This window comes from Phacochoerus africanus, chromosome 6 (genome assembly GCF_016906955.1).
Source record: "Phacochoerus africanus isolate WHEZ1 chromosome 6, ROS_Pafr_v1, whole genome shotgun sequence".
In the NCBI taxonomy this organism is placed as follows: domain Eukaryota; kingdom Metazoa; phylum Chordata; class Mammalia; order Artiodactyla; family Suidae; genus Phacochoerus; species Phacochoerus africanus.
The window spans coordinates 95025181-95042039 of record NC_062549.1 but is presented as its reverse complement, the minus strand read 5'-3'; the positions used below and the strand labels follow the sequence as shown (position 1 = coordinate 95042039).

Here is a 16859-nt window from a genome sequence, read left to right as displayed (position 1 = left end):
CAGGGTGCCTGCAGCCTCAACTCCCCCGCTCCCTCTAAGGGGTGGGGGGGCTGGGGCGTAGGAGCTGGAGTTGATGGCCGGGTGGTTCCCCTCCCCCTACCTCTTGGGGCCCTGACCTGATTCTAGCCCCTCACGGGACCCCCTCCTTCAATCCCCTAAATCCCCGCCTCGCCCCCACCTAGGCTATCTTTAACCTCCTCATACCCTTCCCTCCCGAGGCGCCGACCCTACAGAAGCCCCTGTGGGAGGAGTGGGAGCCCTTGATGGGGGTGCTCGGTTCCCTGGCCGCTGCGGACACTGCCCCCTCCTCTTCCCCTCCTCCAGGTTTCGGGCCAGCCCCTCGGCTCCGCCCCCTCCCTGGAAGAACGCAAGGCGGGACCCACTTGAGATGGGCAGGTGTTCAGGCCAATGGGTGGACAGGGCGGTGGAGTGCAGGGGGCAGGGCGGAGCTGCGGCGGAGGGCTGGAAGGGGGTCGAGGGCGGAGCTAGAGTTAAGGTGGACTGGGAGAGATAGGGGCTACAGGAGAGAGAGAGGGAGAGGGAGGGGGGGAGAAGGACCGCGGCAGGTGAAGGGAGAAAGAGAGAAGGAAGGAAGGAGGGAAAAGAGGAGGGTGGGAAAGGCTCGGAGAGCAAAGTAAGAGCTTGGAAGAAGAGAGCGAAAAAGGAGGGAGAGATCCATTTGCGCCCTGCAGAGACTGGCTGGACCAAGGGGTTGAAGTTTATGTCCTTATTGGGCGGAGGGAGGGGGGCCTGGGGGGGCGGGTGAAAAACCAGGAAGTGACAGAGGGTGTTGCTAAGGGTGGGGGGGGAGTTTGGGGGGTGGCAGGGGGCGGGGGGAGGGAGGGGAGGGATGGGGGGAAAGCAAGCAGGAGGACAGGTGAGACAGCAGGACAGGTGAGGCGGGCCCTGAGGGGGGGGCGGGTGGGAGCCAGGTGAATGTACGGTTCTCAGCGGCCGAGGGGGGGGCGGGCGGCAGGAGGAGGCAGAGGGCTGCGGAGGAGGAGCCCCCCAGCAGAGAGCGGCGAGCCACTGACCGCGGCCTTCTGACCAGGACCGGAGCAGGGCCCCAAGCCCCCGGGCCTGGCCGGGGACGCGTTTCTCCCCACACCCTGAGCCTCAGCAGCTCCAGCCAGCGGACCCAAAGGCGGAGAGGTGAGTGTACCCCATTTTTGTCTCCTGCCTCAGGGTCCCCCAGGCTTGAGACTACTGCAGTGTCCTTCGTCCGTCCTGAAAGTGGGACCCCCCCCACACACGCATGCAGACCAGATTCCCACCACTCCCCTTCCCGGTGCCTTCCCAACACTCCGGGTCTTTGGAATTGATTTTAACTGGGAGGAAAGGTAGAGATGGAACTACGGCCGCCCCCCCAACCCAAGGCCGAGGGTCCCGCAGAAACTTTCTCTGCACTTCTGGAATCAGACAGACTGGCGGCTCCGGGATGGAGAGAGGGTGAGGCGGCGCTGAGCGCTCCCCCAGTCTCCTTCGTGACTTTAGGGGGAGACCCCCGACCCGACCGAGTTGAGGGAATGGAAATGCTGACGGACTCTAACTAGGACAACGCTCCCCCCCCCCCACCGCGCCCCCTGGCGCGGTGGGTTGGACCCGGGCCAGTTGCATGGGGGGTGGGGGGAGCACTGGAGGAGCCGCGGCTTGGGGGAAAGTTACCGGCTGGACTATTCGGTTTCTTGCGCTTCCAGAGCTGCGCTCTCTTGCCGATAGTGGGGCTCAGCGACAACCTCCGAACGACTTAGAAAGACCCCTCTCTTCGCCGCCCCTCTATCTCACTCTCTTCGTTCAGGCTCCAGTACCGCCGCCACCTTTTCAAAGCTAGCTCCTGCCCCTAGAACCTAGGAGCCAGGGTGGGCGACTGGGAAGAATTCTCTCTACCACCCGTCTCCCCCACCGGCGCCGGCGCACCTGCCCCTACCCCGGGTGGGGGTCGCTACTGTGTTGTTGTAGAACCTAGTCTGAGCGCCGCGGGCAGAGGGCTGCCATTCAAAGGGGTGGGGGGCGCTGCTTTCAATTTCCAGCTTTCTCTCTCCCCTCCCACCCCACACCAAGTAAGAGAGCGACGTGTCCCGGCCAGAGCGAAGGGGGGGCCTGGGTGTGGGGGGGCGGCGTGGGCAGCGGGTTGTGCCCGGACACGTGCCTGCCCGGGCGCCCCGGCCCTGCTGGTGTTTGGAGAGAGGGCGGGTCCCCTGCCCCCCGCCCCTCACAACCCCCACGTATCAAAGGGCGGCTGAGACGTGGTGAGACCTCGGGGCGCCCCGGGGGGGGGGCAGGGAGCCCGGGTCCGGAGCAGGGGAGGGGCAGAGGCGCGGGTGCTAGCTGACCCACAGGAAACGAGCGCTGCTGACCTAGTTTGGGACACCGGAAGTGGGTGCTGGGGAGTGGGGGAGACCAGCAGGCTGTCCTGGCTTCCGGGCCAGGTGGAGGGTGTTCTTGAATTGACCCCCACCTGAATGCCTCAGAGACCCCTAGCTGCAGCTGAGGCCGGGCATGAGTCAGCGGAGCTATTTCCCCCTTCCCCCAACTTATTCCTGGAGGAGGGGACACTGTCAGGAGCAGGGGGCTCCAGATTGGGCAGCGAGGGGTTAAACAAGATGGGAACTCTCTGTTCCCTGAGGGTGTATATGTGTAGGGGGGTGAGGCCTGGAGGATTATGGGGTTGTCTCCTGCTCCCCCCCACACACCAACTGGTTTGGTCACCCCTGTACCCGCCTGGCACTGCTGGGAGAGCTGGCATGGAGTGGGCATCAGGTTGGGAGGGGAGAGTAGGCATATGGAGTGTTGTGCTGGGCTGGAGAAGGACATATTTGTGACTGAGCTTGGGTAGCAGTTAGTGTTCCTCCTTCGCGGTGACTGGGGAGAAGGGTAGGGGGCTCCCCCTGGAGCAGCTGATGAAATAAGAAGAAATCTCTGTCAGTGCCTCCTGTCCCAGGCCCCCGGGACCCTGGCTCCCCCAGCGTGCCTCTGTTACATGGTTGCTGTGGGCACGACGCAGCCTGCTTGGCCCCTCCTAGACACTGTCCCTTCCCTTGGGTACCACACCACCCCCAATCTTAGCACAGGGGTCAAGAAGGGGTTAATACCACCCAAAAGGGGCTCAAGGGAAGAAAGAAGGCAGTGCCCACTAGGCTCAGGTGTCAAGGAGAGAGGCCCGCTCTAATGGAGCCCTCTCATCACTGCTCAGCTCTGGCTGACATGGACCCCAGTGACTGGGAGACAGGTGCTGACCTCGTCCCCCTTCCCCATGGTGCCCCCTGGCACCCAGGGCCCCCAGCTCCTCCTTGGCCCAGTGCCCGCCCTGGGAGGGCGCGGCGGGCAGCGGGGGCTGGGCTAACAATGCACCATCGGGCCCTTTGTGTGCTTGCACTTGGCACCCTGGGGAAGGGTGGGGGAGGGGGCCCAGCGGGCATGGGGGGCGGAGCGCCTCTGGGGTGGGGACAGTGAAGGCTGGGGGAGAGAAGCAGAGAATGAAAGCAGGTGGGGAGGAAAGGGAAGTAGGTCAGATAGGGTGCTGGTCCCCCATTCCAAGCCAAGGCCGAGAGAACCAGCCCCTGATCCTATGGCTGCCCAGATGGCATCATGCTGCCTGAGGCACTGCCTAGTACTGGGCATTTGGGGTCAGAAGTCACTGCCCAGGGGCCTGCTCAGATGGAGGAGTGTTGCCCTGGTACTGCCCCCTTCTTGGTGGCTGAGAAACCCAGTTCTGGCCCAAAGCCGAGGTCCTAAGACAGGTAGTAGATGGGCTCCAGGCCGGGCACTGCCCTCTGATAGAAGCCTCTGGGCCTGCTTCAGGGCTTCCTGCCTCCAGCCGGCTCAGCTCCCTGACCTTCTGAGTGAAGACCGCCCTGCCACCAGGCCTTGGGGCCTATGCCTGTTTTGGCCTAAGGCTGAAGAGGAGGGTGGGGGAGGAAGGTGGGGACAGGCAGAGGGATAGGACCCTGGCATGGGGTGTGCCCGCCCTGGCCTCTTCCCCCTCCTTCTGCTGAGTAAACTCGTGAGTAAACTTGACGTTTTGCCCGGACAGTTTGAAGTTGCCTCGCCGCCCCCCCACCCCCAGTCCTGCCAACACACAGGCGGCCAGGCGCCAAGGCGGGCCTGGGGGACTGGGGGGAAGGGGTTAGGGCTACTGTCATCCACCATCGAGGGCCTTAGAGAGGCAAGAATGACCCCCACCCCCACCCCCACCCAGCCAGACCCAGGTCTTGGCAAGAGTCTTGGCTGGGGCCTGGAAGCATCTGTCCCAGAGCCTCGGGGAGCCCAGGGAAAGTGGCCTGGAAACAGAGGCTCTGCCCACTTCTGACTTCCACCCCTACTAAGGAAAGGCACCCAACTGCCATCTGGTCCCCTGACTTGCCACCTTCAATGTTCACAGGCTGCCTGGCACAAGGGGAAAGCTACCTTTAGCAAATTCCACAGAGAGACCAGACCGGTATGCCCTCTTTATTCTGTCCCGCAGCCTGGAATGGGTGGGAGGCTGGTGGCCTTCCTTGGCTTCTCAGCCCTCTCCTCACTGAGGCCCCCCAGCTATCGTGGCCTTGGCCCCAAAGGATGGCGTCGTCATTTGCCAGCACAGTGCCTTGACCCCACGCCTGGGCCTAACCCCACACACATCTCCCTCTGCTCTCCTACCCGTCAGGCTTGGCCCTGATCTCTCCCAACCCCTTCCTCTACCTTCTTGCTTCCCAGAACCGAGTCAGCCTTCAGAGCTCTCCAGCCAAAAAATACCTGTGCCAGATGCAGGGGTGGAGGGTGCCCCAGACAAAAGAAGGCTGGTGGCAGGTAAACGGAGCCAGTGACCCCCACAAACACAGCAATTTACTATTACTTGACATCCCTAATTCCTCTTATGGCTCCCAGGCCACCAGAATGGCAGGGGGAAAGGCCGTCCCAGCCCCTGCTGGGCCTCGGAGTGGGGCTCCACCAGGCCCTTGCTTTCGACCTCATGTCTCTGGCTTCAGTTTCCTTCCTGTTTCCACCGCCCCCCCCCACTCCTCCCCACCCATATGCCCCTTTCAACAGACATCCTCTCCTCCTTCCTTCCTCCTTTCCTCCCCCTTTGCCCGGGAGTAGGGGGTCCTCTCCTCCCACCATGGACCTCCTGCCTTTTACCTCTTCTAAACACAGTCCCCTTGGAGATTCATGACCAAGTCCTTTGCTCTGCCCTCCCCACTCCATCAGCCCGGCTCTGGGGAAGAGGAGAGCCCAGGTCTTCTCAAGGGAACTACAACTCCCAAAGTACATGCAAACTAACTGTGGTGCATACTGGGAGTTGTAGTCCTTGATCTCTCAATTTGGTTCAGTCTGGAAATTTTTCTGGATGGAAGTAAAAGTAGGCTGGGATGAAGTGGAATGTGGGTGCTCTCTGCATTCCCCGCACCTTATCCTCACTGTCTTGTTCCCACCTGACACCATGTACCCATAAGTGACATCCATCCCCCAGCTGAGACAGGCTACCCATTCTCACCTTAGGACCCCACCCAAGAGATGCCCACACCCTGTCCTGTTGCCCCTGGCAAGGGTGAAATGGAGGGGCCCCATGAACTCTCTCCCTGCCCCCTGCCCCCTGCCCTCTAGGCTGGTTCCCTCCCTTTATGGGGATCAAAGGGCATAGAACAGCCCCACCCCACTCCCTGCAGGCTGCGGGCACTAGAGCTCTCAGGAGTTGCAGGGACTTTGGTGCCCAAGCAAATGCTTGGGCAGGGGGAATGCTGGGAGGCTGGCACCTGGTGGCAGGGAGAGACACTGGCCCCTACCTTGGGGAATGGAGGCTTCCATAACCGCTCATCGAGCTGTCCACAGCACCCTGGGCTCTCTGTGTGTGGACCCTAACCCATGCACTGCCTCTTGAGGAGATAGCTTGAGAACAGGGTCTTGGGCCCTATCTGTAGGACCTAGGGGCCTGGGCCTGCCTAGCTGGCACCAAGGCAGAAGGGTGACCCTCCCCCACCCCAGGCCCACAGTTGGCATAGGGCGCTGGAGCCAGGGGGGTAGGAGGGAGAGGAGGGCAGGACTGCCAGCATCCTGGTGGGTAGGTGCCAACCGGGCCGGGAGCTGGTGAGGGGCAGCAGGCCAGCAGCATTGAGCCAGCAGCTGTTGGGGGGAAAGGGGAGGGGATATTTTAGGGGGCATTTCTGTGATCCTCCCTCCCAGCCCAGCAGGACTTGGGATGGCCTAGTGTCTGGGGAACCCAGGGCACCCCTCGTTCCAGGAAGAAGAGACCCCAGAAGTTGTCTAAGTGGAACCTTGTGGCCCACCCATCTCTGGGCTCAGAGCCCTCCTGAGTTGCCCCTCAGGCCCAGGCGGGTCCCACCCAACCGGCCAGGGTGGCAGCAGCTTACGCAAGGGGTGGGGCTAGGCGCTTCCCAGCAGATGCCCCCTCCCTTCTCCTTCCTCTTTCGGTGCCCACAGCTCCCCCCATCTGTCCACCCCCCCTCAGGCCAGCTCTGTCCCCCTGATCCCCCTGGCCACTGGGGGCTGGCACAAGTGCTGCCCCCTGGCCTGGTTGGCAGGGGCTGGCGCCCGGGCAAGGAACTGTGGTATGTGAGTGGGTTTGGGGTGAGGCATGGGGAGGGCGGGGTGCTGCCTTGCCCAGCCCCTGAGGGCCCCAGCCCAGCACAGGCTGGGGAGAATTCGGCCAGCTCCCAGGGGTGCTGAGGGACCTACCTGGGGTCTGGAGGGGCCTCCATGTGGTCCCCTGTTATACCACATGCCCCGAGGGGCTGGGACCTGGGCACCTGTCACCCCTGGCACTGACTGTCCAGGGTTCCCCTCCTCCCTCTTCTGGCCACTGCCGCCTCCTGTCCCCTCCCCTCCCTTCTTCCTTCTCCTGGTCCCACCTCCAGCAGCCTCTCCCATTGCTCCTCCTCACCTCTGTCCTCCTGGACTGTCCCAGCTCCTACCTTTCCTACCGCTCACCTTTTTCCCCTTTAGGGCCTGAGTAAGGGCAGCGGGGGTGGGTAGAGCTGGGGCTTCGGGCACCTCAGACGGAGACTTTGGGCCCTCTCCCACGCTGCCAACCCTCTGGTAACCCCTCCCTCCATCTGGGGGGAGGGGGGACAGCACCCGGAGGGTTAAGGCTGTAGGGGGAGGGGCTGGGCCAAGTCGTGGGCGGCCCCTTTGAAGGAGGGAGCTGGAGCGGGGAACAGCCACCCTACCTCCCCCCCAGCCCGGCCCTCCCCCACCCTCCCAACCTGCTCCCCCCCAGGGGCCAAGAAGAGTTGCCGGCAAGGCCCCTCGGCGGCGTTCAGGTGAGTAGGCCCTGCTCTGGCTTTGGGAGATCAGGCCTCAGGGGAGGCTTGGAGGCCGAGAATTGGCCAAGGGTCAGAGAGGGACTGAAAAAACAGGCCAGGAAGAAGGTGTTCAGACTTCACAGGGGGCGGTTTAGGGAGCAGATTGTCTGAGGGGTAGGATCATAGGGGTTTCTGTGTCTGGGGGACCCGGGAGGACAGGAAAGCAGAAGAAGGGGGCCTACGGGAGCTGAGGGATTGCTGGGCCAGGACAGGAGGTTGGACAGGCTGGCAGGGAGCCGGGCTCCCGGGGATCGGGCTGGGGTGTCCTCTGGGGCTGGGGGGCTCAGGTTTCTGCCGGCGGCTTGGCGGGTGTGGGGTTACCAGCCTGCTCGGTTACCCAGCCGGAGACGCTAGGCTGGGGGGAGGGGGTGGGCACAGGGCAGACCCTGGCACCTTGTGCGGTCTCCTCGGGCCCTCAGGGGAGATAGCACTGCCTGGGTACACCTCCACTGGGAACTCCAAGGGCCAGGGTCTGTCAAGGTGCACAGTTGGCCTGGCCCAGGGTGGGCTGTCTCTGGGGAAAGTCCAGCAGCTCCAGGGCTGGAAACTTTGACGGGCAGAGAGGCCTAGGCTGTCCCCCCGACCGCACCCCACATCCGCTCTCACTGCACCCCCCCACCCATCTTCCCCAACTGTCCCCCAACTTTTGGTCCCATGCTTCATCCAGAAGGCGGGCATGTGCGAGCGCCTTAAGCGTGACCATCTCATGGCAAGACCAGGCCTCGGAGGGCAGCCCTGGCTTCTTGATTTAATTCCTCTGCCACTCTCTACGCCACCCCGCCCGCCCGCCCGCCTGCCCTGGGAGGAGAGAAGGGATGCTCCTCGGAGCAGGGCGAAAGGGAGGAAGCAGGAGAGGCTGGAGTGAGAGAATGGAAGGGGAAAAGAAAGCAGGAGAGGTAGGGATGGCGCCTCGGAGGCCCAGGGGCATGGATGTGGCTAGAGGGGAGGCAGGAGCCTGGCGAGAGGAAGGAAAGCGAAGGATGCGGCGTGGAGAAGGGGGACAAAGGTCCAGAAGGCGGCAAGGGGACAGGAGGAGGAGGCCAAGGAAAGGGGCCAAGAGTGGAGACGGGCTGAGGGCAGGGGTCCCCCAAGGAAAAGAGGGAAGGCCAGGGACAAGGGAGTGGCCCCCAATTCCTTCCTCCGCCATCTTTTATCTCCCTCCCATCAGATTCCCCTGGTGCCCCAGCCCAGAGGCTGTGGACTGGGGCGGGTGTCACCGAAAGAAAAGGCGGGGAGCACTGAAGTCTCCCTCCTGTCAGGAGTCGAAGCACCAGGAATTGGGGATTTTGAGGGAGGAGAGGCTTAACCCCCACAGCACCGGGAAGCAGCCAGCTCCCCTTGCCTCCTTCCCCCTTCGTGGCTTGCGGTCTCTCTTCCCCGCCTAGGCCCCCAGGAAGTGTGAGTGCTGGGGGTGGTGAGGTTAGGAGGGGGAAGCGGCACTGGGGGATGGGGAAGGCATGCACTAGCTTGGAGGGGCTGGGGTGGGGAGGGAAGGGCTCCCTAAAGGCCTAGGGCATCCCTGGGCCGAGGGCTTCTCCTCTGAAGCCCTTCCAGTCCTCCAGGAGATCCACCTCCACCCCTCAGCCTGCCTTCCCCACTGGGCAGTCTAGCCGGCTTCAGCCCTTGGGCCCCAGAGGCCCTAAGAAGGGGTGGGAGAAGCTGGGGAACTGGGATTCCTGGGTCCCTGAGGACTTTGGACTGGCTGTCCTATTTCCCCACCCCCCTGGTCCAGCCACAGGCCAAAGCCCTGGCTTCGTGCAAACTTAGCTCCAAAAAAACAGGAAGAGAACCTGAGGCTGGAGTTGGGGTGGGGGTTGGGGGGTGGAAAGGAGAAAGAAGTAAGGGGGAAGGGTGGCCGGCCAAGGTGGGAAGAGCCTGAGGCCTCTCCATCACCCTGGCAGGAGATGTCACAGCCTAGTCCTCATCCTCCCTCGCCCTAAGCTGCCGCACCTGGAGAAGGAAGCCTGGCCAGGCCCCTCTCTTCGGGCTCTCTGGCAGAGCCTGGAGGTGGGGGCCTCCGAGCCTGGGGGTGAGGGGGGGGGCTCTGTGTGCCTGTGTCTCAGGCCCATATCTATTTTCTCCGCCGCTAATCCTGTTTCCGCCTGCTGCCCCCCACACTAAGCCTCACTCCCCTAATCCCTAGGGCGTGGGGAAGGGGGGCCAGCTTTACTCAGCTGCCCCGTTCAGGGCCTCGTATCTCTGCTCTTCAGCTGGCTCAGGCTGGCAGTGTTGGCCCTGGTGCCCCCGGCCCTGTGCTGGACACTGCCTGAGGTCAGCACCTGGATAGAGTTCCAGCCTCCTTTTCCTTCCCATGCCAGGGCCAGTGCCCTCTACCTCTTGGTTTCTTGGTGGTGGACACACCCTGGCAGGTGCCCTTGGGCATGGAAGGGTAGGTGATAGGGGCTCCCACCTTTGCCCCCCCTCCCACCTTCCTAATCCCAAAGTCTTCCCCCCACCAAAGATGGGGCAAGCTTGACTCAGGGCCCAGTTTCAAGAGAGCTGCCCACCGGCTTGGCCGGTCTAGCAGGCCCGACAGTGAGGGGAGCCTGGGGGGGTGGCGGGAAAGGGGCAAGAGATGGGGCGGGGCCCCCAGTTCTTCCCCCTACCAGGCAAACAGACCAAACAGACCTTGCCTGGCTCCCTGGCACAGCTGCCCCCCCAACCACCACACACACCCATGCCCACAAGGTCTTAGCAAGAGGGGGCATGCCAGGCTGGGTGGGGATGGGCCGCCCTCATGGGGCGTCGGGGGGCTGGGCCCTCTGGGATGCCGAGGTGGGAAGGGTGCCCGAGGTGGGGTGGGCATCCTGGCACCAGTGCCCCACTCTGGCAGAAAGAAGGGGGAGGCCTCCACTCCCACTGGCCCCTCCCAGATGATGGGGCTAGGAGTGCCCCCTTTGCCTGGTTGGCACCAACCTGGTTCCAGGTGGCACCGAAGTTGGCATGAGTGCCAGAGCCCCAGGTAAGGGCTAGGGGAGTTTCCCAGAAGCTTGAGTACCGTATAAACACCTCTCCTTCCCACGTGTGTCCTCTGCCTCTCCCCTCCTTCATTGCCACCTGATGGCCATGGGCACTGGAGTTAGGCCTAAGGGGTTAAACACTCACCCTCACCCAAGCCCTGAGTGAGTTGCCTGGTGAACCGGCCTGAGCCTGTGACCTGACAGCAGGGTCAACCAATCAGTGCCCCCGCCACACCAAGTTGCCACGGAGACAGCCCTGGGGTGGGAGAAGGGAGGCGGGCTTAGCAGCGGGAATGGGTGGGGTGGGGAGGGAAGGAGGGAGAGGGATGGGTGAGCCACGTGCCTGTGGGTGCCCAGCGCTGGGCCAATGGACAGCGAGGGCAACCCCACCCATCCCCCTCAGGAGGGACAGGATCCACTTGGGCGTAGGAGGGTGCCCACTGCTGCCTAAATGGCCACTGCTACTGCCCACCCGGTCTTGTTTGTTCCTAAGTCCTGGGGCCATTTGCCATTTTACTATTTGTACAGCGCAGGTGGGAGAAGCAAAGGGAATGGGGAGTGCTCCTGGGCTGCTGGGCCTCCGGGGAGGGAAGTGATTTGGGGACTTAAGGTGGAGGGGGGTCGGCTATCTAAGGGTGTCTCGGTGTGGCTTACAAGCCAGCCCATGGGTGCTGCTCACGCAGGGTTTCCGCGCAGGCGCCCTGGCGCACTGCAATGAAGGTGACAGACAGCAGAAACAATGCCGTTCTTGTGTCCTCAAGAGGAAACCTGTAGCCCTTGACTCCTCCAACCCCCTAAAAAACCTTTCCTCATCAACAGCCAAGACTGAGCAGCTGTTGGGCGTGGCAGAGAAGACACTGACAAAATATCAGTGGGACTTGCCCGAGGGATCCTCTGGGTCAGCCTTTAATTTTATAGATGAGGAAACAGGCCACCTTAGGAAAGGAAGTGACTTGTCCAAGGTCATGTAGCCAGAAGTAACCTGACTCCCTGGGGTGATCTGAGGGCAGGAGAAAGACCTGTCCCCAGCAGGGGCCATCGCTATGGTGGAATCTGCCTCCAGGTGAGGCCTTGTTTCTCCTTCCCAAGGCCAGAACATTTATTGAGCCCCTACTGTGTGTCAGGCATTGTGCCACCCTTGGTCTCATGTGACCTTCGCCACAGCCCGCGAAGTCAGGTGGAATTATCCCATGCCAGAGACGGGAAAGGGGGTTCAGAGATTAAATCACTTGTTTAAAGTCACAGAGCTAATCAGCTGTGGAGTGTGGATTCAGACTCAGGCCTGGATGACTCTCGAGCTCAACTCTTTCCAGGCCCCAACTCTGTCTCCCATTGTTCTAGACCCACCAGAAGCGCTGAACCCTTAGGGCTTCCATTCCCACTCCCTCCTTGTACAGAGAGGAAATGAGAGGGCAGAGAGAACTGACTTGCCCAAGGTCATTCAGCAAGATAGCGGCAGGACCAGGACCCGAAGACCTCCCCACTTCCAGGCCACACTCACTCTACCACCCTTCTGCCCCCTCTGCCAGCCTCAGCCTCAGGATTGCTGGCAGCTCTGGGTCTCTGTGGCCATGCCTTGGAGGGGAAAGCATAGACGGGGAAGATGGTCCTCCGGAGAGGGGGCGCTCTGGCCAGGGATAGGGAGGGAGAGGTGGTGGTGGTGGTGGTAGCCCAGTGGGGGAGGAGTGGGACTGGAACTTGGCCTATTGGCAGTGGGGGAGGGGGCGGGGACGATGCTTATCGGTGCGGGGCAGGAAGCACCCGCGCCAGCGACACCCCAGCAAAGGGTGGCTGCTCCTTGGCCCCCATGGGGGAGGGGAGGATGTGGGGGGAGGGATGCCGGGAGCTGTGTTTCCCTTTTGGCCTCTAGAAGTGGGGGATCTAGCAGGGGAGATGAACTTTTGGTGGGTGGAGGCGGGGCAGGAGGAGGGGGAGGGTGCGGGGAAGCTGCCTCAGGTTTGCGTCGTGTTTTACAGTGCACCAAATGCTTTAGGGAGATAACGTGAGTGAAAGCACCTGACCTTGCCTCGAACAGACCTTGGTCCAGTGTGAATCTGAATTCTCACATTGGCCTCTCTCTGGGCTGAGAAGGGGTTCCATCCCAGAGGCTGGTACCTCACTTTTTGGATGACCGAGGCTGGCTGCCAGAGCCGCCCAGAGTCCTTTAGCCAATTCGTCACGAAGCCTGAATTAGGACTTAAGCATCCTTTCTCCCAGTCCAGTGCTCCTCCCAGAGGGATGGGGAATGGGACAGGTGAAGCAGACGGGTCTTTAGGAAAGGCCAGAAAGGCAGAGGCAGAAGAGTGCACAGTGGTCAGGAACACAGACTCTGGGCCCACAGCCGAGCTTTGAACCCGTTCTGCTCTTAACTTGGAAAGTCACTTCAACCGTCTGCATGTCGGGTTTCTGATCTGTGGAATGGATGGCAGCCGTTACTTTTTTTTTTTTTTTTTGTAGTGTAGTTGATTTGCAATGTTGTGTTAACTTCTGCTGTCCAGCAGAGTGACTCACGTGGGCATATTCTTTTTCATGTTCTTTTCCATCATGCTTTATCACAGGATACGGAATCCAGTTCCCTGTGCCATACAGTAGGACTTTGTTGTGTATCCATCCTATGTGTGTTAGTTTGCTTCTGCTAATCCCAAACTCCCAAACCTTCCCTTGGCAACCACAAGTCTGTCTCCGTGTCTGTGAGTCTGCTTTTGTTTCGTAGATATATTGACCTGTGTCGTATTTTAGAGTCCGCATATAAGTGATATCATATGGTATTTGTCTTTCTCTTTCCGACTTACTTGCCGTAGTATGGGGATCTCTAAGTCCATCACAGTCATTACTTTAGAAGGTTGTGGAAGACGGAATGGGTGTACTTGGGCCATCTGGCCTGCAGTCCCCTGGCCAGTGTTGCTACTCCTTCCCTGGACCCCCTCACAGGGCTGAGCACTCCTAACCTCCCCCTTTACTTGACTCCGCAGGAGAAGATGGGGAGTCCTGAGGACGACCTGATCGGGATTCCATTCCCAGACCACAGCAGCGAGCTCCTGAGCTGCCTCAATGAGCAGCGCCAGCTGGGCCACCTATGTGACCTCACAATCCGGACGCAGGGCCTTGAATACCGCACCCACCGGGCTGTGCTGGCTGCCTGCAGCCACTACTTCAAGAAGCTCTTCACCGAGGGCGGTGGGGGGGCTGTCATGGGTTCTGGGGGCGGCGGGACAGCCCCTGGGGGAGCAGGGGGCGGCGTGTGTGAGCTGGACTTTGTGGGGCCAGAGGCACTGGGTGCCCTGCTCGAGTTTGCCTACACAGCCACACTGACCACCAGCAGCGCCAACATGCCGGCCGTGCTCCAGGCCGCCCGGCTGCTGGAGATCCCCTGTGTCATCGCTGCCTGCATGGAGATCCTGCAGGGCAGCGGACTGGAAGCTCCCAGCCCCGACGAGGACGACTGTGAGCGAGCTCGTCAGTACCTGGAGGCCTTCGCAACAGCCACAGCCTCCGCCTCGGCCGCAGGAGTTCCCAACGGAGAAGAGAGCCCCCTGCAGGTGCCCCCGCCACCACCACCACCGCCGGCTCGGCCTGTTGCCCGCCGCAGCCGCAAGCCCCGGAAAGCTTTCCTGCAGACCAAGGGAGCCCGGGCGAACCACCTCGTGCCCGACGTGCCCATGGTGCCCGCCCATCCCTTGACCTACGAGGAGGAGGAAGAGGCGGCGGGCCGCATGGGCAGCAGTGGGGGCAGCGGGCTAGGGGACAGCTACAGCCCTCCCACAGGGACTGCCTCTCCCCCTGAGGGGCCCCTGAACTATGAGGCCTATGAGGGTGAGGAAGAAGAGGAGGAGCTGGTCTACCCCCAGGCCTATGGGCTGACGCAGGGCGGCGGACCCCCGCTGTCTCCAGAGGAGCTGGGCTCAGATGAGGACGCCATCGATCCTGACCTGATGGCCTACCTGAGTTCCCTGCACCAGGACGCCCTGGCGCCAGGCCTGGACGGCCAGGACAAGCTAGTGCGCAAACGCCGCTCCCAGATGCCCCAGGAGTGCCCGGTCTGCCACAAGATCATCCACGGGGCGGGCAAGCTGCCACGCCACATGAGGACCCATACGGGTGAGAAGCCCTTTGCCTGTGAAGTGTGCGGCGTCCGTTTCACCCGGTGAGCACCCACGGGGAAGGGGCCCAGCAGGCACCACGTCAGGGGGGCAAGGGAGAAAGGGATCATGAGATCTGAGGTGTGGAAGTAGGTGATCCTGCAGGGATTTGGGGGCCGGGGTGGGGGAGGGGGTCACCAGCGTGAGGAGAGAGACCCCGGAGATACCAGGCCCGGGGGGGTGGGGCTGAGGCATGAAAGCGGTGGCTGGGCTGGAAGCAGAGCCGGTGGTGGTTGGGCCCTGTGAAGCTGGGGGCAAGGCAGCAAAGGGAACATACGGTAGAGGACAGGAGTGAGACAGGGCCCGGGAACCTGGCCCGGGTGACCCAAGGATCCTGTCCTGAACGTCCCCCTTGCCCCTCCCCCCTGCCTGTGCCAGGAATGACAAGCTGAAGATCCACATGCGGAAGCACACAGGAGAGCGCCCCTACTCCTGCCCGCACTGCCCAGCCCGCTTCCTGCACAGCTACGACCTCAAGAACCACATGCACCTGCACACAGGGGACCGGCCCTATGAGTGCCACCTGTGCCACAAGGCTTTCGCCAAGGAGGACCACCTGCAGCGCCACCTCAAGGGCCAGAACTGCCTGGAGGTGCGCACCCGGCGGCGCCGCAAGGACGATGCGCCCCCTCACTACCCCCCACCCTCTGCGGCCACCCCGTCCCCTGCTGGCCTCGATCTCTCCAATGGCCACCTGGACAACTTCCGCCTCTCTCTGGCTCGATTCTGGGAGCAGTCAGCCCCTACCGGGCCCCCGGTCTCCACCCCAGGGCCCCCTGATGACGATGAGGAGGAAGGGGCACCCGCCACACCTCAGGCCGAAGGTGCCATGGAGTCCTCTTAAAGAGGGACCAGTGGCTGAGCTGGAGCAGCACCGGGCCGGGGACGCCCATGCCAAGCAGTGGGAGTGTGTAGCACAGAAGGTGCTGGGGGACCGGGGCATTGAGCCTCCCTGGCATTGGAAATAGGCCCCTTGCCCCAGAACCCTCATTCCAGTTCCAAGCTGAGAAGGTGTGGGGGCAGAGACTCCCCAGATTGGGGTGCTCTCCCAAGGAGTGAAACATATGACATGTATATATTTACAGCTCTATTGTAAAGGTGGGGTCCCTGTCCCCAGCTGCTCCTGGGGAGTAGAAGCAATAATGTATTTCTGATTTGTGGGGTCCCTCTTCGGCTATGCGGGTTTCTAGGGGGTGGGGGGCTTGGGACCAAAGCCTCGCCCCGCCCCCACGCCCCTTGGGGTTTTGGCTGTGTAAGGGGCTGAAGGACTGCCCCTCCCTTTCAAGACCCCTCCTTCCTGGTTTCTGTTCCCTTTTCCTGGCAGTGAATTATGCAAAGGGGGGCGGCAAAGGAAGGGTAAGTGGGGGGAAAGCAAGGTAGAAGCTTGAAAGACTGGGGGACTGGGCCTGTAAGGAAGGAGCCATCCTAGTCCCCCTCCGCCCTGCTCCCGGCGCTGAGTCATGGGGTCCTGGAGAAGGGGGCGGGGTGGCCTGATTGGCTCGCCCGCCCCTGGGGGCAGCGGGAGGGGCCCGCCCAGCTAGGGGAGCCGCTCGCTGGTTCTCCTCCCCTGCCCTCCCCTCCCGCGTCCCCGGGCAGGGAATGTCTTGTTCCCGCCGCTCCCTCCCCGGGGCCAGAGGGCAGGGCGGGCCGGGCGGTGTCCTACCCTCGTCTCCTCCTCCCCACCTCCTCCCCGCCCAGGTGCAAGCCGGAGCCGCCGCGCCACCACCACCGCTGCCGCCCCTGACTCACGCCGCCCCCGGGCTGGCGCGGTGCAGGGTGTGGGACCGGGTGAGGGGTTGGGGGGAGCCTTGCGGAGAACGGGCGAGCCGGCGCCATCTGGCGGTAGTGCCCGGCGCGGGCGAGCGCCCCCGGCGGCCACTACCAGCGAACCGTCTTCGCTCACCTCCGCCATCCCCAGCTGGTGAGCGGCGCCCCCTTGCCAAGGCCATGGGCAAATAACTTCTTGCTCGGCCGCAGGGAAAGTGGGCTCCGGACCTGTGGGAAAGGGATCCTTTCCCCAGACCCTGGCCGGCCAGGCTTCCGGTTGGGTTGGGGAAAATAATCCCCCTTAGGATTGAATCCACCCCCGTTCTGTACATAGCCTTTTCTGTTGGTCTTGTTGAAATCTAGTTTCAGATTTTTAACTACCCAATTCTGCTGGGGGTGGGGGTATTTCCCCCCCCCCCCCGCTTCCTCGCTGGGTGCTGGACCCCGTTCGGCCTGGGCTCTGCCTTGCACTATTTCCCCTCCCTGGCCTGGCGGCCCCTCCCCCTCCTTAAAAGGGGCAGGTTCAGGGGCCCGGTGCTCTCCCTCCCTCCCGTTGCACCCCCATGCCCATTTGCACAGCTGCCCAGGCACCCCCATTAGTTGGGGGGGGTCGCAGGGAGGGGGTAGCGGGACCAGTCCTCGTATCTATTTAAAAAGTGATGATGTAATATATTGGGGTAGGGGGAGGTCAGGTT

The 16859-nt window shown here is 62.5% G+C and overlaps 1 protein-coding gene across 5 annotated transcripts; it reads left to right on the top strand.

Annotated features, from left to right (window-relative positions):
* The first annotated feature begins 834 nt into the window (after window positions 1-834).
* Window positions 835-15854, top strand: ZBTB7B (zinc finger and BTB domain containing 7B). Of its 5 annotated transcripts, none has more exons than XM_047784426.1 (4): window positions 835-877; window positions 1052-1152; window positions 13231-14402; window positions 14776-15854. In XM_047784426.1, exons 3-4 carry the CDS (start codon window positions 13237-13239, stop codon window positions 15239-15241), a joined length of 1632 nt encoding a protein of 543 aa, XP_047640382.1. In that variant the 5' UTR covers window positions 835-877; window positions 1052-1152; window positions 13231-13236; the 3' UTR covers window positions 15242-15854. The 5 variants fall into 5 exon arrangements, with proteins under 5 accessions (XP_047640382.1, XP_047640381.1, XP_047640384.1 ...); XM_047784425.1 differs by having other exon boundaries at window positions 843-894; XM_047784428.1 differs by lacking the exon at window positions 1052-1152 and having other exon boundaries at window positions 870-894.
* Window positions 15855-16859: the final 1005 nt, after the last annotated feature.

Bases quoted from the DNA above. Each gene is read 5' to 3' on its own strand.
- ZBTB7B (XM_047784426.1), top strand. From the start codon at position 13,237: ATGGGGAGTCCTGAGGACGACCTGATCGGGATTCCATTCCCAGACCAC. The intron at 14,403-14,775 runs GTGAGCACCCAC...TGCCTGTGCCAG, and splicing joins TGCGGCGTCCGTTTCACCCG to GAATGACAAGCTGAAGATCC.